The sequence below is a fragment of the Neopsephotus bourkii genome, unplaced genomic scaffold (genome assembly GCF_033783945.1).
Source record: "Neopsephotus bourkii isolate Nb327-2 ecotype Australia unplaced genomic scaffold, CSIRO-AGI_Nbou_v1 NB_873, whole genome shotgun sequence".
NCBI classification, from domain to species: domain Eukaryota; kingdom Metazoa; phylum Chordata; class Aves; order Psittaciformes; family Psittacidae; genus Neopsephotus; species Neopsephotus bourkii.
The window spans coordinates 3,452,694-3,478,077 of record NW_026901367.1 but is presented as its reverse complement, the minus strand read 5'-3'; the positions used below and the strand labels follow the sequence as shown (position 1 = coordinate 3,478,077).

The window sequence follows — 25,384 nt, the reverse complement described above, 5'->3', positions numbered from 1 at the left end:
CCCAGCAGACAGTTCCTTCCCATGATGTGGATGGGTGCATGCCCAGCAGGCAGTTCCTTCCCATGATGTGGATGGGTGCATGCCCAGCAGACAGCAGGGAAAATCTGCAATTTTGTTGTGATGGAAAATGCTGCATAGACAAAACCCAAGTGCTGTCATTACCAGTCATACAGCTGCAGGAAATCCATTTTATACAACTATTGATGGAGAATATCTGTTTTAATGAATATTCTTTCCTAAGACCAGAACTTAACCCAGGACTAAAGTAGTGGCTGAGCTTATAGCGCTGCTGTTAGATAGATCTTAACTGAACCTTCAGTTCCATAAAGTTCTGCATGGTCCACAGTCCAGCCACAAATACCATTTAAACATTGTGCCTCGAGTTAGGGCAGAGTGGTTAAACTGGGGGAGTGCATATACTGGGAGGAAAGTATTTTAACTGTGTGTTGAAATGCAGTCAGGTTAAAGAGTACCAATGAAATAGGGAATGTGCATGTGTTTTGCCTTGCAGGATGGGAACGCACCGAAGGCTTTTGTAGCAGAAGTTCTGGATCAAATAGTTGGCATTTCTGTCATTAGAGATGAAATGGTAAATCCTGTTTCTGTGTTGGGTGAAAACTGTAATGCTTAGCCCTCAGTGCTACAGCCTGAGTTTCAAGCTTCGCAATATAGGTGTAACTAACAGAAAGTCTGTGTAAAAGATACTGCTCCCCTAAACTTTCTTTCTCTTTCCTGACAATGCAGACCTCATTATTGCCCTTCCCATAGGTGATGATTGGCACACGAAAACTCATCCTGTGATTTGCAGGAAGCTGCTGATGCATTCTGGAAGTGCCTCCTGCACCTCTTCTTGGTTCTTCAGCAGAAAGCCATTCTGCCTCTAAATATGTTCATAATCACCTGCTCTGCCCTAACAGACAGAGTCAATAAGCAGTTTTGCCATGTGTACTGCAGAGCAGTAGTTGTCCTTCTAGATTTGCTTGCTTACCTTTTTTTCTCCAGCTGTAGGTTCTGAGTGATTCTGCATCACACCCTTCAAAGCAAATTAAAAGTGCATGTTCCAATGGAGCACAAAAAAGACAATGTTGCACATTAGTCTGGAAAAATAAACCTTCTTTGAGGCTTACTTCTGTAGCAGATTTTACACTGTTCAGCAGCTGTTTGCTCAGTTTTTACCATAGTCACTCCTGGTTTCAAAAATAGCTCTTAATTATATTAAGAGCATTGAGCTAAGAGGATATAGCAGTTTCTCTTGAGTGTATAATGTGCAAAAATGTCAGCTTATCACTTCAGCCCTTGTTGGAGGGCATTTCGTACTCAGCTCTTCTGCAGCATTCCCCTTCCTCAGTGTCAGTGTTGTAAGGGGACAACCTGGGCTCCTCTGTCTTGAACTCAGCAGAACAGTCGCGGGGTTTGGTTTAGTTGGTTGTTTTTTCTTTTCCCCTCCCTGAATGTCCATAAACCTGTCTACATGAACACTGTGAAAAGGTCAGCTCTGCATTCCCTGTAGGAAAGGTGTGCAAGCTGCAAGAGAAGACTTTGATACAGTGACAGGGTTTCCAACAGAAGTATGTTCAGTCAGTGCTTTAACTGAGAACAATGCCCATAGGCACTGCATTTCAGTGTTCAGATTTGGTTTCTTAGGGGATAGGAAGCAACTCACTGGACTTGCTCCAGTGGTGTAAATGGAGCTGTCTTGTCACTGCTGATCTCCACATTCTTGTTTTCCAGCATATTGAGTACATTCGATCACATTACAACATTGAAGCCTTTATTAATTTCAGTCGCCACCAGCGAGAGGAACATGGACATCTTTGCCACTTTGTCTTAAATCCCATATTTCATCACTATACAAAATACTTTCTAAAGGAGACGCTTCGCTTGGCCCACAAATCTTCTCTTTACTATCCTATTTATCCACAGTATGTGGAAGGCAAGGTAAGGACACAGTTATTTGTATTTCTGATACTAAATGTTGTCACCTTTTCTCACTTTATTTTTCTCTTTGCTTCTGTGAGTGGCTGTAAACAGGAAATTTCTTAGCAAACTGCAGCAAATTGTGCTTCCTTCTTGCATGGTATCATCTGCACTCACGCATGTAGCAGTTGCATTGTACGTACGCTCAGTAGATGCTCAGTAGTGCAGTGACTCCAGACATACTCAGTAGCTTCAGGAAGCATGAGGAGGAGCAGCAGTTTGAAGTGTGCAGAGGAATGAATCATTTGTTTGATACCTCCTTGCTTGTTTCTAGGAGAAATATATATGCTTCTTACCCATACAGGTTTGTGTGCTGCTGTTGCTTTGTGGCTCCATAAACGAGCTGTAGTCCCAACAGTCAAGTGTCTGCCCTTTGCTGTCTGTTCCCAATAGATGGGTTCTAGGATGAAGTAGCAGGCATGCAGTATTCCCACTCCTGCCTAAGATAGAGCCCTGCATCTGAGTTGCAAGCTTTAGTCTGGGTTTGACTTTGTTTCTTGCTGTTGTGTTAGATGTATAGATAAAGAAACAAGAACCTCATCAACTGAGGAGACCAACATAAGAGTTTTGATTTCATTGTTTTAACGTGCCAGTAGTGACAAGGCAGAAAGGACACGGTGTATCTTTAACAATGATCTGTATTTCCTCTCGTAGTTTATTAACAGAACCTGATCAAGTTGTGCTGTCCCATGTACCACCACTCACCTGCAGAATGAGTTTTGAGTGGTACCAGTATTTGTTTAGGTTCAGGATGAAGTGAAGGCCAGGGAAGGAAAAAGGAATGATGTCACTGGGTGTAATGTAGCATGAGTAAATGCAAGGGGATACTACTAAAGCCACCAAAACACAGAGCTCTGTAAAACCTCTTCAGAAGTGACTTAGGCTCTAGACTGTGTTTCATCAGAAGCTGGTGGGACCTCTCACCTCACTGCTGTTGAAAATGTGGCTTGTGTTTCAGCAGGGGCCTGCAGAGCCCTGAAACCCTAATGCTGGGAGAGAAAAGCCATTGCTGAGAACAGGTCATTTCTGGAAGGAAACAGAAAGATTCTTTCCACAGCACTGATGTGTGGGTCTTGTCATCAGTCTCATGTCAGAAAAGGGTAAACAAACATGTCAGCTCATGCTGTGTAGCCTTCTAGAGCTACTGTCTGGTCCAGGCTCCTGCCAGCGTTAACTGAGGAAGCTCAGTGCATCCAGAGGGCACTTCACCCATCCATCATTACTGCCTATCTCAGGGTGGAAGGAACTGCCCTCTGGGGATGCTCATCTCTACCTGGGGGCATCTGCACTGCTGCCTCAAGTAAGCACCCAGCTCTGAGATGGTGACTGAAATGACTCCTGTCCTCAGTGGCTTAGGTGTTTTTGGGACGGCCACATTCTGGACACAGGAATTGCAGGTTAGACACAAGCATATTTTCAGAAGGATGTTTTTTCCTGTGCACTTTTGTGGAGGTTTATGAAGTGTTCTCTTGAGGAGCCAATGTCCTTTCGTAGCATTAGGTTCTCAGATGCTTAAGAGGCACTTACAAAAATGCAGTTTAATGGCAGTGGATGGAAGAGGAAAGTTAAATCTTACTAATGATTCTAGTTTGGCCTATTTCCAGGCTACAGAGTTCCTTTAAGTTACTTTAGCTTACCATTGCTTTCTAAGTGGTAAATGTGGTATTTTAGTCAGTTCTCAACACAGTAAGATCAAGTTTTTCATTACTTGTGGCTGGAATGGTACTTCAGTGTAATTTAGTTTGCATTAACTCTCATTCTCTCCTTACAGGAAGTCTCATTTATTTTTTGTCCCTTTCATGTTGTAAATTATGACAGAGCCAGTCATGCTGTAATAAATGGAATACAGCTATTCCTAATGATCCATGCTCCTCGCATTAGCATCAGGGGTTTGTTCACCTCAGGTTTCTGCCAGTTGATTAACATTTATCACTTGGATGAAATTGACATTTTGGTCAGTATAGAATGCAATATGAATTCATAACCCTCCTTTGCCAAAGGAGCAAAGGTTAGAGTAAGCAGATAACACTGCTTAATGGGGTCAAGTCAAGCTGATTCATGATCACTATGGAGCAAAATATCCTCCTGGGGAAAATACTTGTGCTGAGAAATCCCATAAACCAAACCACTTGTTTATCTGTCATTCCCACAGAGCTGGTAATGTAATTACTCTCATAATTATCTTCATTAGTGTCAGGAATTAGCTGCAATTCATTCCTCTGCTCTGACTATGTTTGTTTATTTGCTGATTTTTCTCTCAGATTTAGCCAACAGAGCTAAGAATTTTGTATTTGCAAAGCCATACAACAGACATCTGTGATGCACTGCTCTGACATTCTCTCTGCTGAAATATAGATCGCTGCCTTTCAGTTTCAGACTCCCTGTGCCCATTCCCTGACATCTGCCCTTCATTACATGGCTCCCGTGCGACCAAGACGACAGATTGTCTATCCTCTGGAAGAGCTTGGCATAAACGCTCCATCAGAGCAGGTCTCCAAGGATCAGGTGGGTAACAGAAGCAGCAGCAGGCGGAAGGCATGGTGCCAGCTAGCACAGGCTTTGGCAGATGGGATGGCATTACCATCCAGTGTTGATAGGTTGCTTCTTAATTACACTGAACATGGTGTCCATACCCTCACAATCCTAGCCCTGCTTCTGCACCGCCGCCGCTGCTTCTGAGTTTGAATTTCAAACATGTTATAGGAGCAGCCACTGACCTGGAACATCTGCACACAATTGCTTCCATTTTAGCAGTGGCTTATCGTGACGTTGCTCTCAAACTCCCAACACATTCTAAATGCTCTGACTTACTGTTTAGTCCTTCTGGTAAGTTTATTTCGGTGTCACTCTGCAAGTGGAAAAAAGACAATGCCATGATGCTGACTATTGCTGTAGAAATTGCTTAAATACATGTTAAGTTTCAGTCCCAAAGCCAGATTTCTTCCATGCACAAGAAACCCTCAAAGAACACTTCAAAATATCAGGAATCATTTAACAGCAAAAGAAAGGGTTGTGGTCTCTACCAAACAGTTCTGATTTGTGTAGGACTCGTGAAGGCTGGAGGTTCTGACCTAAAAGTCTCTTCATTTCCTATGCTAAATAACCATCACCTTATTCTGTCTTACATTTTTAAGTAACTAAAATTTGATATGAAGATGGTTCCTCACAAGTAACCAGCAAAGCTGACATCAGAAAAACCCCATTAGTGATGGATACTCTCAGTAGGTAGCTGCAATTTCCTAAAGAAATATAATTAGGAAGCTTTGTGTCTGTGAACTCCGGTTGGCTGCGATGGGCTCCCATATCATAGTTTAGAGCTGTCCTTTTCACAGTTAGTATTTTTTGGCACCCAAAACTCTTAATTAGGCAGCACTTGGCAAAGCAAGATCCAGAACATGGCTGAGGCCATTGGTGTGAGTTGGGCTTTGTTGAACAGTTTTCCCTCAACACACACACACACACACACACACACACGCACACCCCCGCCTTCCTCCCTCTTCTCTGCAGGATAAACTGTCCCCCACTGTTCCTTAAACCACATCCTGGTTTGTCTTTAAACTGACCTGTTGCTCACTTGCAAGAAGAGCTCCTGTGCGCGTGTTTGCTGGAGCTGGGAATCAGACTTCCGGTGCTGGGGAGAGCTGCAAATCTTCCCTGTGCTGAGGCTGAGCCTGAGCCTGTCTGAGTTGCAGGCACTGAGATAATCAGCTAAAATCTTGACAGTTTAATCAATTTCTGATTCATAAAATGTGTGAGATTTTCACTAACGAAGTTCTGCTGAAGAGAGGTGAAGGCTGCCCACTGCATGAGAGTTGATGCATATGTGCCAGCATTAATTATAGATTCCTGACAGACTGTGTTCTATCAAAGCTGACATCTGGGGTTGATCCCTAGGTGGTAACTTGAGGATAAAGCCAGTCCACTGCTGCTGCCTGTCGTTTCTGAAGGACCAAGAATCTGAAACCACATAAAGCTAAATTGACTCCTCTGTTGAGTGAATGAATTGACCTTTGGCCACCATACGTTGGGAAAGCTTTATGAATTGGGAGGTAACCTACCACAGGGGACTGAGTGTGCTTGTAGAAGTAAGAAACTGGTGCTGCTTTGAGATCCTGCATGTTTTGTTAGCTCTGGTAGTAGCAGGCATAAGGCATTTACCCTCTCTCACTCTGAATTCAGAAAGGAAAATTGATCCCCATGGATAATCTTGCACTTCCCTGCAAAATCCTGCAGCTGAATTGCAAATAAAATGAGGCGTATTTCATAAAATTAATATGAGCAAATTTCAGTAGGCACAAAATGATACTTCCGCATTTTGCAACGATCACAAGGCCTGCCCAGACACTGTCAACAGAAGGACACAGACTGTATTGCAGAGAGCAAAATATCCCACCGAGGAGTTACAGGTGATAACTGCAAAATGGAGAGGCTGAGAATTGTCACCCTTAAAATACTGTGAGAGGAGGTGAGATGTGTTGGTCACCAAGAAGATGCCAGCAGCCTAGGAAGGGGGGTAACAGGGAAATGGGAAAACAGTGTTGTAGGGAAAGCTTGGAGAAGAGAGGGAGAAGTGAGGGCAAAGAGGCTGGAGCAGGAAGGAGGAGGGAGTTGTCTGGGGTGAGCACCTGAGCAGCAGTAAGGAGAAAACTGCTCTCCTCTTTGGTACAGTGGGTTTAAGCAGGTGGGCAGCATCCTGCAGGATCTGGAAAGCTTTGGGCAAGCAGGGATTCCAGGTAGTTGAGACCTCTCCTCGTTGCTTTCAGATACTGAGTTCACCAGGCGTATAGACAGCCCTTCCTTCAGACATCAGCCCATGGCCCCTTTGCTCCTGAGAGCGGGAGGATGGGTTATTATTATAACTCTTGTTTTAAGCACCTCTGCAGTGGTGGCAGGAGTCTTTCACATGAAGTACAATACAAACATTGTAAATGCAAGCCAATGTCAGAAATGCACGTCTTCATTTCATTGCCTGTCCTAATCCATTGCTGGAGTATCTGTCACTTATGATGGAGATAATAGTAGCAAAATTCTTGCTTTGATGCCCAGAAGATGCCCCATGAAATCTGGCCATCAGCATCTGCTTCTATCTCTTGGTTTTTCAGCTGCCTTCCTCTCATTCCAGCTTGCTCTCCTATTCTTGCTGCAGAATCCATTTTTCACCAGGAAGAGCCTGGGGCTGAGCTGCTCAGCCATTCCCTGCCTAAGCACGGTTCTTGGGTTCTTCGTTTGTGCATATACATCTCTGTAGGCCATTAGTGGCTTAGTATCTCAGAGAGGGTGTGCAGTGGGAGCCCTGGGGCTCCATCACTTTGTGTATCTCTTCAGTACATTCCAGCCTGCCCAGGAGCATGAAGAGATTCACTCATAAATATTGACCCAGTAGAGATAACTCAGCCAGGAGCCACAAGGACTGTTTTCCCTGATTCCTTCCTCCAAAGCCAGAAGCAAAAGCTGCTTTGCCCTCAGCTAATTCCCATGTGTTGCCAGTCCAGATGGATCTTGGCTGTGCTGGAGAGGTGGTTTTCCTGCAGGTCTGGATGGGTTGTTACAGACAGATGAGCACCCGAGATCAGGGCTGTGATAACTTGTTCTTGGTGTCCCTCTGTCAGATCTCTGTTCCACTGCAGTGTCTGGAAAAATCAAAAAGGGGGAAAGCTGTGCACTGCCCTGCCATGGATTCCTGCCTGCTCGCTCCTGCTTCTAGCAGGCAGCATGGACTGTGCTTTGTGGTGTCTAAGAAAGCACAGGTCCTTCTTCCTGTAGGCGCCCTGGGAGCAGTGGCTCTCCACTTCCTAAAGGGCTTCACATCCTTAATGAACATAGTCATACTTTCCTGGGACAGTCACTAGGGATACAGTGTGGTTTTACCCCCTCCTTGAGATGGCAGATACATTTTGCTGCTGGTTTTGTGTCTGTTCCACCAGACTCTGCCTCCCATTGCTCTGTGGGAGACATTGGGGTAAATCAGGCATGGATTGCCAGAGGAGGCACGGAGGGGAGGCGCTGAGGCCCGCTGCCTGCCCCACAGCCCTGCCCAAAGCACAGATGCCAACGGTCTCGATTGCTGTAGCCTGGGAAGCACGAGGCTTGGGAGCTGCTCATGCTGAGCCCCTGCAGGAGCACCCGCTCAGGCTGCCCTGCTGTGGGGCTGAGGACAGCCCTGCAGAGCCCCGGCTGCTGCTGCAGCAGTCGCTGCTGCAGCTGCTCCAAGCCAGAGGAGAGCTCTCGGGTTTGTATTCCAAGTCAGAAACTGGCTCTGAAGAGCCAACTGGCAGAAGATCCAAAGATTCCAAATCTTAATTCCCACAGTGTGAAAGCAGATTAGATTATGACTGTGTTTTGCACATCTGTCAGTCATGTCAGTCGCGTTACGTTAAAAACCAGTTGGTTACAACAGAACACTAAATAACTTGTAAAGTGCTGCTGGCCCTGGGGTGCATGTCATTGTGGGTGCGGTAGAAAACTACAGATAATGAAATAATTTTTAATGATTTCTTCATAAATAAACAATTGATAAACTTGTTTGCTTTGCCACCATCTGGGAGCATTCTGTTATCCATCTGCTTCATGTAATTATCAATAAAAGGGAAGAATAGGTGATATAATTAACAAGAATAACTGATCCACAGTGAAGAACAAAAATGTCACACATCTGTTGAATTATTTCGCTGTTTCTGCCCTTTCATTATTATTCATGCTACCAGGTTTACTTGTGTTTTTGTCATGGCTGCGTTCAAGCTGTCAGGTTTTATTGCTGAGTTCAGAACAGGTTTTTCTGCTGTAGCTCATAGGAAGAAGACAGAACAGTTATTAAGGCATTGCTGAAGCACATACAGTGCTGTACAGGTTTAACTGGAAAAAACCCCAAACCAACCCCCCAGTCAGTTTAGTGCTTCTCAAGCAACGGTGCAGGTGTGTTACAGGGAATCCTTACATGGGGTCAGAAGCAGTGAGTGAAGGAGGCTGAGCCCAGGGCTGTGTTCCCCAAGTCACTGACTTCAGCTGTGGTCAGGAGCTGAGTGTTGCCAGGGTGGCTGGAGAGCTGCCCCACACTGACTTGGGGCCATCAGCAGCAGGTCCTGCCCTCCCTCAGGGGCCAGGGCTGCATTCCGTGTGAGCAGACAGTGTGCTTTCTCAGCAGTCCTGCAGTTAAAACACCCTCCAAAGCAACTGCTGTGTTACAGCCTTTAACCTCCTACTGGAAATTGTCCTCAAAAGTTGCTTTACCTGACCACACAGAGGACCTCATCAGGATGAATTCTGTTCAGAAGCTGGAGAAAAGACCCTGTACACATGGAATTGAGTAATACTGTGCATGAAAACATGCTGCCTTCTGTTCTGAGCAGTGGCATGGGCTGTGGGAGGTGGTACCCTTCTGCTCCTTCATACTTGCATTGCTCTACAGCTTATGGGAACAGAAGGGTTCTCACTGGAGTGGTGAAGTCTGCTCACCCCCTGTGTAACGAGTTACCCTAATGGCACTGGGCTTTTTTCTTCAGAAGGTTTTTCCTTTACTGTTTCAAGCAAAACTTTCAATGGCCTCGGTTCCCTCCAAGCACTCGAGGGCCGCTGTGCCCCTGTCAGTGGTGGGTGCTGTTCTGCACAGGGGTGGGCTGCGGTCTCCAGCCTCTGCACCATCCAGAAGGGGGCTGCAAAGAGGAGACACTAGAAGGAGCTGGTTCACTGTGTGTGTGTAGTTCTGCACTATCCCATGGAACCGTTCGGGGTCAGAGCATGAGAAAAGGCTGAAAACCTGGCGGGGAAATGGAAGCTCAACCGCAAAGGGTCAGTGTTGATTTAAGAGTCAAGAAATGGGAATACAAGCACTGCTGCCTGCACAGATTTCAGTGCCAGTATCGTGTGTTTACTCGATTCCAGGCTCATGCCTGTGGCCTGAAAGCACTTTAAAATCATTATTCAAACCTAAAATGAGAGAAAATACTAAAACTTTCACACGTTTTTAATCAACATGGTTGTTCTTAGAGCAATCTCACAACTTGTTCCATTGAAGTTATGTTCATGCATATTCTTTGTATTGCAGAAGCTACTCAATGAGTCGCAATTGGAAATACTGTCCTGGACTAATCTCTATTAAATGAGCTTTTTTTATGTCCATGTAAAGCTTCAGGACTTTAAACCCAGAATCAAACATGCCCAGTATGTTTGCAGGGCTCCTAAAAGGAAAATAAATGGGGCTACCAGGTAAAACAAAAAACCTCAATCATTTTCAGGCTTGACAGCACCTGTCATTTGGGGCAGCTTGTTTGATAAGGAAAATAAACCAGATATACATGAGTGCTTGTACAGGAAACTCTTCTCCAGGTGATCCTGCCTCCCCCAGGAAGCTCTTGAGGCATTTCACACCCTGTAGCTTCTGCTAACGAGAAGCTGCCCTAAGCCTTCACTTGAACCCGAGGGGCTGTGTGCAGGTGGGACATACCTGACTGCTCCATCCTCAGTGCTTCCTACTGACCAAACTGAGCAGGGTCTGCAGTGTTTTGGGTCAACCACCCACAGTGAGCATAATGCATTACCCTGGCCTGTGGGGAGCTGGTGCACTGACAGTTAACACCTTGTGGAGGGAAGCAGAGGAAAAGGCAAGGACATTTGCAACCCATGACCGAGTCCCAGCTCGTCCAGACAGTGCAGGTACAAAATCTGAGCTGAGTTTCACTTAAATGATAATAAAACCAGGAGTGGAAAAAGGTTTTAAAACAGGTGGAGAGGCTGTGTACAACAACAACCTGTTCTGGACAAGCAGAGCTGTCTGCTGCTGCCAGGTCGAGAGAAATGGAAGGAGCAAGGTTTTCACCTTAGGCATCCAGAGAGAAACCTCAAGAGGGAGGGCAGGCCAGGTACAAGCACTGCTCTGCAGTGCCTGCCCCCCTCGAGTGCAGATGGGTGTTAGAGCAGCTCCCCGCAGCTTCCCGAGCCGTGGCTCACTGGGAAGCTCCCGTTCCCCATCCCTGTCTGTGCTTCCGAGGTGCCTCTCTCCAGCTGGGCTCCCGCCTGGATGCTGACAGGGCACGGAAGGACTGAGTGGTGAAGAGAAGCCTTTGGTGCTGTTGTATTTTATAGCTGTCTGCCTTCAAGTAAAGTGTATTCACACTGTGGGAAACCTGTGGTAACAGGAGGCTCTGGTGTGACTCAGTTCTGTCAGCTCAGCTGAAGCACTGGAATGTACCGGAATGGGCTAAAATTGTTGTGGGTGTCCCTGCTTGTTGTAGGAAGGTTGGGCCTTTAACACTCCCTTAGAACCCAAACTGGGCTATGATTTAAATGTGAAAGGTTTGGGGGGTTTGGGGTTTTTTTAATCATTAAGCCTCTGCTAATGATTATAATGATGCTAAGCAGAGAGCCTAGGCAGGATGGGCAGGAGCTCCTTGCTTTTAAGTATCAAGAGTCACAGACCAAAGTTAAGATGAGTACATTCCTCTGTGTTCCCATTTGTGTGTGATCACGTTGGTGTCACAAACACAGGCTCGGTGTGTGCAGTTTGTGCTTAACCAGGAGAGTAGGATTAATTTTTAAAGAAGTAACTGTTGCTTAAGATGCTGTTGTGTTGGGGCAATGAATTTTTCATGCTTCAGTAATATGTGCATGGATGAAAATCCATTATTTATTGTACCTCCACCCGGTTGGGAAAGGTGATGGTTTTACAGCACCAGCAGCCATGCAAACACAGCCATTCCGAACTGCTGGCTGGTAATAAATTTCCTTACTGTAAATGTCAGTGGGTTTGTGTGTTGCTGCCATTACATCTTGTTTGGAAGGCTCAATATTACACAGTTATGGGAGGCACCAGATGGTATCATTAACAGGAATGCTCCCAGTGTTTACCACTTATGTGCCTCTGTGAAATTAAAAGTAGGGTGACCTGTCTTTATTTTGAAAGCAGGGTGTCAGTCCTGGGCAGGTGTTAATGCCATTTGCAGCAAACTAAAATAGCCATTTCTGCCTAAAACCAGGTCAGGCTCGTTCAAAAGCTCTTTCAAAGGGTTTGGCTGGATTGACTTTGGAAGTTGCAGAAGTGCAGCTTGGAAGGAGGGCATAGATATGTTTTCCACAGAAACGGATTTTTCCCTCTTACAAAATGGAGAAGCAGGGCTGCTGTCACTAAAATACAACTCTCCAGTAAGCTGCAAATCGCTGTCCCCTGTACCCTCGTAGTGTGCTTTCCTTACCTCCTGTTCGTCATCTCCAGTATGAAACCAAATGACAGCTTTTACAGTTTATTTTTTAAAGCTTTTAATTTTATACATCTCTTGGATAATTTAATGAATTCTGTCCATTTAGCAAATGCTCCTTCCGTTGCCATGAGTGTGTGTGCTGAGTAGGTGCAGTGCACAGGGGTGCTTCTGTCCTCTCCCTCTGCAGAGCACCCACAGCCCTGTTTGGATATGGGCACTGGAGCAGCTGTGCAGTGTTGTGGCAGTGGTGTGATCCCTCAGGAGGGGCCCTCAGAGGGAGCCTTCCTGAGCCAGCACCAAGAGATTTTTCCAGTGAAGTCTCTTCAGGGATGTTGAGGTTTTCCTTTGGAGCTGGGCAGGGAGGTGAAGCAGGACTTGCTTAAAATCAAACCTTAAGGAAGTCCTCTGTTTCACTGTGGAAGCAAGAATTGTCTGGAAATGCTGCTGCTATTTTCTGTTACATATAATTTTGTTATTTATAGGTAACAATTTTATGCAGTTTTAGCGGGCTGTTAAAAGAACTCTTCACCCTTTAGCATGTGTCTGCTGTAAAGGTATGGGTTACAGTCCTTTTCCAGGGTTGCTGTTAGTGACTTTCTTAACAGATGCGAATTGGTCTCCATAAAGCAGGTTTCTTTATCTCAGCACCCTAGAGCCAGCCATGTAGCCTGTAGCCTGAGCGGGTCCCTGTGCCTTCTGTACATCACTGTCTGCCCCTGAGGGATGGGGAGACCTCACCTCTGAAAATGACCCCATTTAGAGTTCAGCCATTTGGCCTTGTAAGCTGAGCAGCAAAAGTCATGAGATCTTTATGCAGGTGTGAACTGTCCAGCCCTCTTTGGGCTGGGAATCCAAATGTTGGTGCTAAAAGGAAGAAAGAGCAGTTTCTTACCATGGTAACAGTGGTTCTGCAGGGAAATTAGATACCTGTGCCCATGCTCTGCTCTCCCGTGCTGCCTTCTGGAGTGGCACAGGAAAGCTCTGGTTTCACAGGGAGTCCTAAGGATTGAAGATCAGTATAGTAGTAATGACTTCATTCTCAACAGCCTTTGAGGTCTATGGATAAAAAACTGGATATAAAGGCAAGGTATTATCTGTGCAAACTCGTTTGACAGAGCTGCAGTTGCCAAAGGAGGGGATCTTGACAAAGATGACAAAATGATGAAGGCTGCACTCTTCATCACAGTTTCTTTCTCCTCTTCCTTCTGTTCTTGGTGTTTGTGTAAGTCTGTGAATGCTGGAAACAGCTCCTGCAAACATGTTTACAGACATTCCTAATGAGACTCTTTGGAACGTAGCTACTATTTAGAAAAACAATAACGCTGGCTGGAAAAGCTTCCATTTTCCAGTAACTTTTGTTCATATCTCCTGGTAAACATCGATTCTTCTTTCTTTCCTTGTGATTCAAATGGAGCTTGAAATTAAAATAGCTCTGTTTGTTCATCTCCTTGTTTGCCTGCCACTAGCGCTGACCTCAGCACTAACCTCGAGTGGGCTGGTGAGTCCGGTGGTTCTTACAGTAGCAGAGTTCAAGCTGTGCAGATCCTGTCTGGCGGTAACTGTCACTCAGTTTCTCAGTAGCAAATGCTGAATGAAACCAAAATCCTGTCCTGCAGGTTTGGGGTACCCAGGACAGGGCTGGGAGGGTCCCTCGAGTGGTCCCTGTTACATCCTGTAGCATTGAGGGATCTGTGAGGATGCTGAGTACGTAAGGAGCAAGTCGTCCCGTGTTCCCTGTGTGGTACCCTGAGCAGTGCTTCTGAAGCCAGCGCCACTCTCATGTATTTAAATGTAGCAAACACTTGAGGGTGTTGAGCTGGGTAAGGCCCAAGTCCTCAGTGTGCAATAAAATCAAGTCTAAATCCTGCTGTGTGATGGAGTCTCTGCATGAAGAGCCCCAGCAATGAGTGTAAGAGCTCGTTGACACACTGCTGGTGTTCAATGGGATGCATATACTAACATCCAGTTCTGAACATAGCACTGCTCCTTTTCTGTTGGAATTGAAACCCTCTGTCCAACGTGGCTGTTCATCATTGGGCATTCAGGTTCCAGTTTTTCTGTTTCAGTGAAGGTGATGTTTGCTATAAAACACACCTCTGGTAGGAAAATTCCAATGATTATTGTTAGAAATCCCACAAATAACCCAGAGTCAAATGTTTAAACCAGAACTAGCAGGAGCGATGGGTTATCTCCATCTGAGATGGCATGTATACAGCAGTGTATATGGGCATGTGCTATGAGTGTGATGCTTTACATGGGTACAAAGTGCAGGGGAAGAAATGCATACAAATGGATTTGCTAAAACCAGTAATGATTTCATGTTATCTTTTCCCACTGGTTAGTTAGGGTAGATGTATGTGAGAGTTTTATTGCTATAAATCAGTCCTACACCGCACATGGTGTAAGAGATCAGTGTAGATACATGTGAGATCCCAAGTGACAAACATGCTTTGCACACAGGGTCTGTGTGTTCAGGGAGTACCCTGAGACATGGGTATCACTGTTAGTGCGGTGCAGCCTGAAGACCCCAAAGGGTGGCACTGACTGTCCACATGAGACCTGTCCCCTGTGGCCTAGTGAAGAAAGGAGGAAGTGATGGGATGGGGGTGATGGTAAGGCTGTCGGGTACCAGGGCAGGAAGGGGGGACAACATCTTTTTGATAACCAAAGAACATGCTTCCTTTTCCTGAGGTACTTGCGCCTCTCCTGACAACAGCTTTGGTGCGTTATTGCCTTACGTTAGTTACTGATTGCTGGTTTGTTTAATGAATTGGGTAGGAAATAAACAAGTTAGAGCTGGCGACTGACCTATCAATTATGATTTGTGATTGCTCCTCCGGGGAACATATGCAGTCATTTGTCCTGACATTTTGCTAAAATAAGGTGGTATTATGGGACCAATCCACCTAATTCCTTACTCCCTGGGGCCATTTAGTGTACTTAGCCGTTCGAAAGGTGATTTCTGAAGCATGACAGCTGTTGGTGTTGGGGCCATTGTGCGGTGAACAAAACCGTTAGATCCTGCTCATGTGCTGCCTTTGTACCCTGGATACAGAAGCCATTTCATAAACAAGGCACAACTCTTGCCTCAGAAACGGTGTCGCTGCTTTGTGCTTCCTCACCGGGGTACATGTGGAAAACAAACCCCACACAGCCTGCAGTGGGGGTGTTTGAACCTGGCACTGCTGCAGGTTCAGTGCTGCGATGCTGATCCCATTAGCTGCTGCCGTTCCTGTCCAGTTCTTTCAGTTGATGAGGTGCACTGCAAGCAGCCATCTCCTCATGTTCTTCTGACCTTCTGTTAATGTGGTCAAAGCCGCATTTCAGCAGACACATCACTGATGGTGTGCTGCCACAAGGCTTGGCTCGGCTTTGCTAGGGAGCTACAGCTCTGTGCAGCAGAGGCGCCTGTTGGAGCTCCCGTCTGGGGCTCACAGCCCCAGGACCAGCGCCTGAAGCAGAGTCCTCGGAGCTGGCCCTGGGGCAGACCTGCGCAGGGTGTCCCCAAAACATGTCCAGGCCTTACTGGGGGGCGGGGGCAGTCGGATCTTCCCATTCCTTCACATCTCTCCAGTGATGCATGTTCTCCATGAGACAGAAAAGGGTTTCCAGTTTCAGCTATGTGGGAACGGCACGGATCTTTGTCATTTACGGCCAAACCCGGTCGCCAGCGGACCCCGCTGCAGGCGGAGCTCAGCCGTGGGGACAGCACTGGCTGTGGGGCAGGTGCCTAGGCCGGTTCAAGGCGGGTTAGGATGCAGGCAGCACCGCAGCGGTCCCGTGCTCGGTGCCGGGCTCCGGGGGCCCCCGGCGCTGCGCTCCGCTCTGCACGTTGGGCTCCGCGGGCTGGACACGGAGGGGTCTTCTGGAATCTTCGCGGGGAGGGCCCCGGCTCACCACCGGGTGTCAGCGTTGCGCTGCGGTGCGCGGCGGCCGGCACGGCGCTCGTCCGGCCGGGAGCAATAGCGTTACCTTGGCAGGGATGGCTGCTGCCGCATCTCAGCGGGGACGGGTTGAGGTAATCGCCCGCAGGCCTGCCTCAAGGCACGGCGCAGCCTCCCCTGCGTCAGACGGGCGGCTCTCCGCCTCCCGCAGTGAGGCTGTGCTGGGAGCCCCGCCGCGGGTCTGCACCGCTGCGAGCACAGGGCACGAAGCATCAATGGGGATCCCACCGTGCTGCGTGCTTCCTGAGGAGGCCAATGCAATTGCCATAGCTTTAAAATAGAATAGTTGTTCTGTGTATATTGAGTTACTCTGACAACTAATACATAGAGAATGTATTTCTACTGTAATCTCGTAGGAGGAATTTAGAGGAGTTAATTTTATTAGCCCTGTCTCCTGTTTGTAACCTGCTAGAAGAGAACCTGTTCAAAGCCTGGCAGTGCTTCCTGCCTCGGTGACACAGCAGCACCGTGTAGGAGAAGTGCCTCACGAATAACAGAAGCAGCTCCATTTTGCTTGTCTCTTCAGTGCATTTCTGAACGTGCAATTATGCGTCCTGTGAAGTGGGAGCGTGCATAACCCAAAGCAGTCAGCACCGTGCCAAGTGCGTTGTGCTACAAGGTGGGAAGTGTTTTCCTGCCTGTCATCAGACGTTGGAGAATCAAATACAGTTCAGGGCAGGAGACAATTGCCAAACGCAACATTTTCTCTTGTCCCTCATGTATTTGTTGTGAGAACCTCTGTTAGCTGCTGAGGCCTAGGGACACCAGGTAAACAAATACAGGAATTGGCTGTCTGAGCCAGTGTCTGCATTAAGAACAACAGAAAGTGAAGCCGGTAATTAAAAACTTCATAGCCAGATTTTTGGCCCTGGTGTTGATCTCAGTGCGTTGAGATAGATACACGTTAACTTGGTGTCCGCCTGCCTTTCGGTCTGGCTGCTCTGTGTTTAGGAAGAGAGAAGGTTAATCCTATCACTTTGGAAGAGCTTTCCATGAAGCACATGAGGACACTCCAAGATGGACGTTCCTATCACTTTGGAAGAGCTTTCCATGAAGCACGTGAGGACACTCCAAGATGGACGTTCCTATCACTTTGGAAGAGCTTTCCATGAAGCACGTGAAGACACTCCAAGATGGACGTTCCTATCACTTTGGAAGAGCTTTCCATGAAGCACGTGAGGACACTCCAAGATGGACGTTCCTATCACTTTGGAAGAGCTTTCCATGAAGCACGTGAGGACACTCCAAGATGGACGTTCCTATCACTTTGGAAGAGCTTTCCATGAAGCACGTGAGGACACTCCAAGATGGACGTTCCTATCACTTTGGAAGAGCTTTCCATGAAGCACGTGAGGACACTCCAAGATGGACGTTCCTATCACTTTGGAAGAGCTTTCCATGAAGCACGTGAAGACACTCCAAGATGGACGTTCCTATCACTTTGGAGGAGCTTTCCATGAAGCACGTGAGGACACTCCAAGATGGACGTTCCTATCACTTTGGAAGAGCTTTCCATGAAGCACGTGAGGACACTCCAAGATGGACGTTCCTATCACTTTGGAAGAGCTTTCCATGAAGCACGTGAAGACACTCCAAGATGGACGTTCCTATCACTTTGGAGGAGCTTTCCATGAAGCACGTGAAGACACTCCAAGATGGACGTTCCTATCACTTTGGAAGAGCTTTCCATGAAGCACGTGAAGACACTCCAAGATGGACGTTCCTATCACTTTGGAGGAGCTTTCCATGAAGCACGTGAGGACACTCCAAGATGGACGTTCCTATCACTTTGGAAGAGCTTTCCATGAAGCACGTGAAGACACTCCAAGATGGACGTTCCTATCACTTTGGAAGAGCTTTCCATGAAGCACGTGAGGACACTCCAAGATGGACGTTCCTATCACTTTGGAGGAGCTTTCCATGAAGCACGTGAGGACACTCCAAGATGGACGTTCCTATCACTTTGGAAGAGCTTTCCATGAAGCACGTGAGGACACTCCAAGATGGACGTTCCTATCACTTTGGAGGAGCTTTCCATGAAGCACGTGAGGACACTCCAAGATGGACGTTCCTCCTTGGAAGTAAAGCAGTTTCCATGAATAAAGCAGCGAGAGTACAGACTGCTCTGGAAAGCATAGAAATGGCTTTAACATTGTGTAAACATGCTCCCCAGGTGTCAGCTAATGGCAGTAAATGACAGCAGAGGCGGTGTTTCTCCTCTCTTACAAGGACTCCATAGCATCTTTTCCAGGAGGAGCCAGACCATTAAGCTCTGCTAATTTTCTGTGACCTATTAAACATGCACATATTTCAGCACTGTAGTGCCATTTATCTTGTGCTGTGTGCTGAAAAACCATAGCGTAAGTCATGTCAGTGAGCCATGGTGAGTTCTGTGTGAATGCAAGGTGAGGCATGGCTCATGGTTTAAGGATTCGCAGCAGGCTTTGCCTGGGTTCCTTTCACTCATTTCTGTGTCGTTTTCTGTATTTTTTCACAGCTGGGCTATTCTCTGAACCACACAAATCGAAAGCTGGTGCTGGAACCCAAAGTGTCTGTCAACACCAGAATTGTGGTGGTTGGTGCGTCCGACGTTGGAATCTCTTTTCTGGAAACGCTTGTTTTTTGGTGAGTTTTCTTTCCTTTATTGAGGAGAATGTGTTAACGTTTTGGTTGAAGGGCTTGCTGCGTCCATTCAGAGCCATGCTTTGAGTCTGTCTCCATGTGCTAGTTGGTAAAAGGCTGAGTGTCTGAGGATGTCCAGAGGTAGGTGTTGCATCCTGGTGGGCTCCAGAACTTGGAAGCGCTGACAGAGCTGCTAGTAGATCCACAGGGTGAAGGCACGCAGAATTTCCCTATACATCAGATCTCTTTGACAGTTGTTCTTGCACAGAAACATGAGAGGTGGAGGTTAAATCCATGGCCCTCACATGTGCTCCAAAGCAGTATTGATCTGTAAAGCCAGTTGTGCTCGGTGGGATCACAGATCACTGACTGAATCCCTCCCATCTCTTCCCTGTTGTGTGTTTTCAGAGCTGTGCAGTGTATGACAGAAGCTTGCTGAGTTTTAACCCCACTGTGCTGCTCTTGACTGCAATGACACCTTTTGATACCTGTGATTCCAACGAGGCTTTTGATGTTTGGGGTTGCCCAGGAACCAAGGATTGTCCTTTTAGGCCCTTGTGCTGTTTTTGCTATAGACCCTGGGGTGATGGAAAGGGCTAGCAGAGGACATGCTCTCCAGTAGTCTGGGCCAGTAGTCTGGCCCACCAAGAGCATAGGTCATCAGCACACATTAAAGGATTCATGAGCAGTAAAACTGCAAATCAGATTGTTGTGGTGACCTTGACTTCTCCAAACTGGAGTAAATGAACAGCCTGAACTGGTTCAGAAGGGGAATAAATGTACACGACTTCTTATACCTTCCATTGTCTGAGTGTCCTGTGTATAGCACTCATGAGTGTCATCAGTGCTGTTCCCAGGCTGAGAGTCAAAACCACAGCACTGCACCAGCTACTAAGAAGGAGCAAAATGACTGCTACTGCTGAACCCAGGGCACTGAGTCTGTTTCACAGACTTCCCACAGTTAGGACAAGGTGCCCCCTCCCCGCTCTCTGGCTGCCTGCGTTTCCCTGCCATACCCATCCCTAGCTGTTGTGGGGGCTGTGGGGAAGTCAGGCTCTATGTGAGAATCCCAGTCCTTCTGTGCAGTTGTTGTTTTCCTCAGAAATGAAACACATCCTAGAAATGTCTGGACAGACTGGCAGGATGGACGTGGCATTCAGCTGGTGCATCCTGTAGTTACAACAGTGCGGCTGGTGCCGCCGGGGGGGCTGGCAGGGAGCTGACAGTTCTGCCTCTTTCTGTCGGTTGAGTCAAGAGTTTGTATTTCTACAGCAGCCACGAATAACATCACAAATTAAAATATCAATATGGCAGGAGAAGCAGGAGCTGAAGTGCTCTGTGGATGTTATTATAGTGCTGGAGGAAAAATACCAGCTGCTTGCTCTTTTTCCTTAGGTTCTGACTGCCTGCAGAGCATCCCTCTTGGGATGAAATCCCTTTCCTCTCATCCTCCTGTGCCACTCAAAACTCAGTTACAAATGCACTTTACAGCTATCAGCCATGTTCCTGTTGCTCACCCCATGGTGTATTACTGCACTTCCAGCATGAAGTACTGTGAGGGAAACCAAAGCACATCGATGCTGTGAATGTGTCGGCCAGAAGCTGCGTCCCTGCAGTGAGCAGGGCATGAGAGCCTGTCTGCAGCACTGCACCAAGGGGTGCTCCTGCTTGGGAGAACCTGAGCCTTGCTCTCAGCCCCAAGAAGCAGAGAGGCAGCCCTTAGTGCAGAATGCCCCAGCATTGATGTTCATGTATGTATGGACTTCAGAAAGAGGATGTTTTAATTTTCACATCAGCAGCAGATCAAGTCTCCTGATCGATGTGAAGGCCTTTTAATACAATTTGGTTTAATTTACTCATATTTTTCTAGTACTGTTTGCAGAGGTTACATGCACTAAAAATAGCCAGATTGAATTAATTTGTAAGCCCCTAATCCTGAAAAAGAGGAAGTAGTTTTCTCCTCATTATTCTTCATACTTAATTATTTTCATGCTCAGTCACCATGGAAACGCACAATGTAATTCACTTACCAACAGAACAATTATTAGAACTACATGGTACAAGTGTTTTCAACTTTTTTGAGCCGAAGAAATCCATTTTCCATTGAACAGGGATCAACCCGAGCATTGCCTCTGAGCAGCCTCTGCTCCCGCAGTGCCAGGCAGGGCCCTGCAGCGTGTCTGCTGCAGCACTGGGAAGGGTCACCCTGTCCCCTGCAGCCAGAGGCACCTCTGCTTATCCACCCGCAGTGAACACGAGCCTGACAGTGCCTGCTGCAGAGTGTGTGGTGTGTGGTGACCCTGGCACAGGGTGACCAGAGGAGCTGTGGCTGCCCCATCTCTGGCAGTGCTCAAGGCCAGGTTGGACACAGGGGCTTGGAGCAAGCTGCTCCAGTGGAAGGGGTCCCTGCCCGTGGCAGGGGTTGGAGCTGGAGGAGCTTTAAGGTCCCTTCAGCACAAACCAGGCTGGGGTTCTGTACGTGCTGTAAACTATCTCAATGCTGTTTCGATCTTCCCATGCGGCTCACTGCCTTGCTGCTGGAGTTTCTGGAAACAGGTTGTCACAGAGGTCAGAGCAATAGCGCACCCAAACTGGTGCCTGTTGTTTCAAAGGGCAGTGTGGAAATGCTGGACGAGTGTATGGAATGACCTACTAGCAGGAACGCTGCTTCCTGATGCTTGGGGTGCTCTGAGCCCTGGAGAATCGAATCCGTTGTGCTTAATCCATCGCTAGGTCAGCAGAGGTGATCTCATTATTCATGTTTCACCATTCAGACACATCTCTCCTGCTGATTCCTGCTCTCAGAGTGTAATCACATGCAGACGTGTTTCCAGCCCTGGTGCTGCTTTCCTGCAGGCTCAGGGATGTTTTACTCGGGAAGCAGGGGAGCAGTGCAGGCAGAGCCCGGCTTCCCAGCCTCACAGGGCTGCCTGTGGGCACAGGTGACAGAACGGCTCCTCCAGCACATGAGGGGCTGCAGCAGAGCTGGCAGCAGAGCCCAGGCGCTGTGGAGGAGCTGCACCATCAGTTGCTTCAGCATCAGCTGCCCTGCAGTGAGTGTGACAGGCAGGAAGGAGCTGTGAGTGCCGCAGGTCCTGCTGGGGCTCCTCCTGGCAGTGCAGTTACCTCCTTCCCCTTGCACAGAGCCAGCCCTGAGACATGGCTTGCAGGACCTGCAGCGCATCAGCCCCCTTGTTAAGAGGTGCAAACCCTGCGGGATGTCCAGTGCTGAAGGAGAAGCAGCCACTGGACCAATCCCCCTCGTGAGAACGCTGCTCAGCCCAGCAACACCCGGCCCCTATTGTTCCCTGCCCTCCTCGGCAGGCTCTGGCCTCCCTCCCTTTGTCGTGGGCTTTGTGGGGAGAGCCTTCAGCTCCAGTGAGTCAAGCCAGAGAAACTCCGAAGAGAGCTTGAGCTAAAACACAAGTTATCCTCGGTTTTAGTTTCCCTTCAGGGACTTGGTCCTTGGGGGAAAAAAAACAGAGAAGAAAACAAACTAGAAGGAAGAGTTTTATCAGCCATTCTGGTAAATACGTGCGTGCCCCTCCACTTGCAGTGCTACAAGCCACTGACACTGACGCATTGTCATGGATGGAGACCCTGAAAAGGAGTCTGAATTTAAGACTAAAGAAGTTTTTAAGAAACTAAGCTTTTTTTTTGTTGTTGTTGTCATCCCCACTGAGCTGGAGTGTGCCTCTACTAAACTTACACATGAAGAAGCTGGTTTAAATACTCAACCTGCAAGTGTTCAGTGACACTTGGATCTGGAAGGGACTTGTAAGTGTAAAATGTGTTTTGTGAGTACAGACTCTTAATACCTCTGAGTGTCAGGAGAGGAGAAGCGAGCTCAGTTCCGAGTTCTGCAAATACCAGTTCTTGGAGGTGGGGTTCAGCAGGAGAAACGTCCACTGCAGCTGACAAGGTATTTGAAAACCTGTGAACAGCTACAGCTGGGGATACCCAGTTGCACAGTGCTCAGTTACACCAGTGTTTCCCATTGTGTATATCCTATGGGGAAGGTAAGCTACAGCCCAGCTGCTTTTTGATCTTCTCATATGCCCCAGTACTGAGATGCTTTATGGTAACCTCAGTGCTGAATGCTGGTGCCCCAGGAGGGCAGGGCCGGGCGCTGGGTTGGATGTGCTTATTTCTTTGACACTGTAAGAGTGCTGGCCATGGCCACAGCCTTAGGCCAGAATTAGGCCAGAGACCTGGTTAGACCCAGCCGTGACCCTGGCTCTGCATGGCTGAGGGCACAGCGTGCTCACAGCGCTGACAGTGCTCACAGTGCTCACAGCGCTGGCAGTGATGACAGTGCTCACACTGCTCACACTGCTCACAGTGCCCACAGCGCTGACAGTGTTCACACTGCTCACAGTGCTCACAGCGCTGGCAGTGCTGACAGTGCTCACACTGCTCACAGTGCTCACAGCGCTGGCAGTGCTCACACTGCTCACAGTGCCTGCAGTGCTCACACTGCTCACAGTGCCTGCAGTGCTCACAGCACTGGCAGTGCTCACAGTGCTCACAGTGCCCACAGTGCCCACAGCGCTGGCAGTGCTCACAGTGTTCATAGCACTGGCACTGCTCACAGTGCCCACAGTGCTCCCAGTGCTCCCAGTGCTCACAGTGCCCACAGTGCTCCCAGTGTTGACAGGGTCTCCTGGCAGCCCCCCGGCTGCAGGCATGCAGCTCCCGGCAGTGGCTTGTCGCTGGTCCCAGTGTAGTGAACCAATTAGCCCTGTATCCACCTCTTTGCATCTAGCTGTGGAGAGCAGCATTGTCTCCTGATTATAGGGAAAACCCTGTTTAATCCATGATCTCGAAACCTCCTTAATCCAAGCTCTGCTGTAAACAATGACTTATCCTCTGAGGACACTGGAAATATACAGAACATGCTGCACGAAACAGCAGTAAATGAAGGTGGCTGTGGGAAGGGGCTGGGAAATAGGTTTCCCTTTCCACGTGGGTGCACTTAAATAACTATTGCATTTAAAAACCAAGTGGATCGAAGGACACATTTATCAAAGCCCAGAACTTTTTCTTAAGGCAGAACCAGAACCTGGCACAGGAAACTCGTGAGTGTTTGTCTGCAGGACAGTGTCTCCCGTTGGGAGCTGCATTCGTCAAAGATCAGCTTGGAAATGGCAGGGGTTAGAGCAGGGAGTGTGACAGGAGAGCCCAGCGGCTGCTCTCCAGCAGCACGGCACTCACTGCCCTGCACATCTGCCCTGCTGGCAGTGGTTACCATAACGCTTGCTGTTTAATTAGGCTTTTTATCTCTGCATTTGTCTGAGAACATCTGAAGCTTCCATGTTGCCTGGCACTAATGAGTTGACTAATTAAATAGTTAGTGCTTACTTGCTGATCACAGAGCTAACGTGTAATGAATGCTTTGGTGATCCTCATTGCTCTATACTCCCTGTCTCTGCCACAGGAACTGAGATACATGTGCTTCCTTTTGACTGCCTTTTTTTCACACCAAGGCAAACGCAGAACCATGTTGTGGTTGACCATGTGTCCAGTGTCACCGGGCCCATGGCCTTCAGGTGTTGTTGCCTTCCATCATTTCTGGTGAATAGAGATCAAGTTGTGACGGAGATAAATACGATGGGTCATATCTCGCTGTGTTGTGCAGTCAGGATCACAAAGGACACTGTCAGTGACTGACACCAGACACAAACAGGGGGAGAGGATGTGGGTCAGCTCCGCCTGCCTAGCAGCCACTGACCTGCTTCTGCCAAAAGGTATCAGTTAGCATCGATATGGGGTTGTAGTTAGGTTTGTTTTGGAGACAGCTTTCAGTTTTAAATAGATGATTTCAGCTTGAAGTACTTACCCTTTAAACACATGAGAACATTTGTCTGAGCCCAAACTATTCTTTCACATGTCAAATATGTAAGGATTTGTTGATTTTGCTACTATTTAGATAATATTTTTAGCTTCCTGTTGCATGTTAAAACTGGTCTTGGCAATAGTGTTTCTCGCATGAAAAGCCTGTTTCAGAATTGCCATGAGTCACAGGAGTCTCTATAGAACGCTGTTCCATGTGCGTTGTACCCCTCCTGGTGACTGGGGGTGGCATTCCGGGGCTCTTGGAGCAGCTCTGTGCCAGGTAACCTGGCTGCCCATCGTGCTCTGGTCAGTGCAGGTCAGAGCAAACAAAGCAGCATCCCTAGTGCAAACACTGCGTTTGCGTGCTCCGGGTCTGCTGAAGCCATGCAGGAGATGCGCTTTCTCTGCTGTTCATGTTTGGTTTTCTCTGTTTGATGTTTGTTTCAGAGGGCTGCTGTGCAGGTGGAATCACTGAGGTCTCCAAAGCTGGCTGTAAACTGCCTGTGGGTTGGTTCTGAAGCACTGAAGAGTGTTCAGACCCGTTGGCTCTTGTGACCCTTCTCCCTAGTGATTAGTGTACATTTGATTCCTGGTCACATGTAGATCTGTATGTACTCTGACAGAACATCGCTGTCTGAAGGTGCTTGCTTGGTTTTCTTAGTGCTTGATGAGCTGAAACGTTAAGGTCCTTTTCTGGAATGATGCGGGTACCCTCCAGGTCCCAGGAAGAGGTGAGTCTGATGCAGTTTACATTGCAATGAGAGCTGGGAGTGCACAGGATAGAGCAACGAGCTGGTGAATCTCTACTGCATGCTG

The 25,384-nt window shown here is 47.8% G+C and overlaps 1 protein-coding gene across 5 annotated transcripts in view; it reads left to right on the top strand.

Moving 5' to 3' along the window:
* Positions 1-25,384, top strand: part of CFAP61 (cilia and flagella associated protein 61) — a 107,714-nt gene that overhangs the window by 35,279 nt on the left and 47,051 nt on the right. For 4 of the 5 annotated variants that reach the window (XM_061356926.1, XM_061356924.1, XM_061356927.1 and 1 more), the window contains 4 exons: positions 512-589; positions 1,732-1,938; positions 4,348-4,482; positions 18,609-18,736. In XM_061356926.1, coding sequence (XP_061212910.1) covers positions 512-589; positions 1,732-1,938; positions 4,348-4,482; positions 18,609-18,736 — 548 coding nt within the window. The remainder of the gene's footprint in view (positions 1-511; positions 590-1,731; positions 1,939-4,347; positions 4,483-18,608; positions 18,737-25,384) is intronic. The other variant, XM_061356925.1, reaches the window with a different exon arrangement.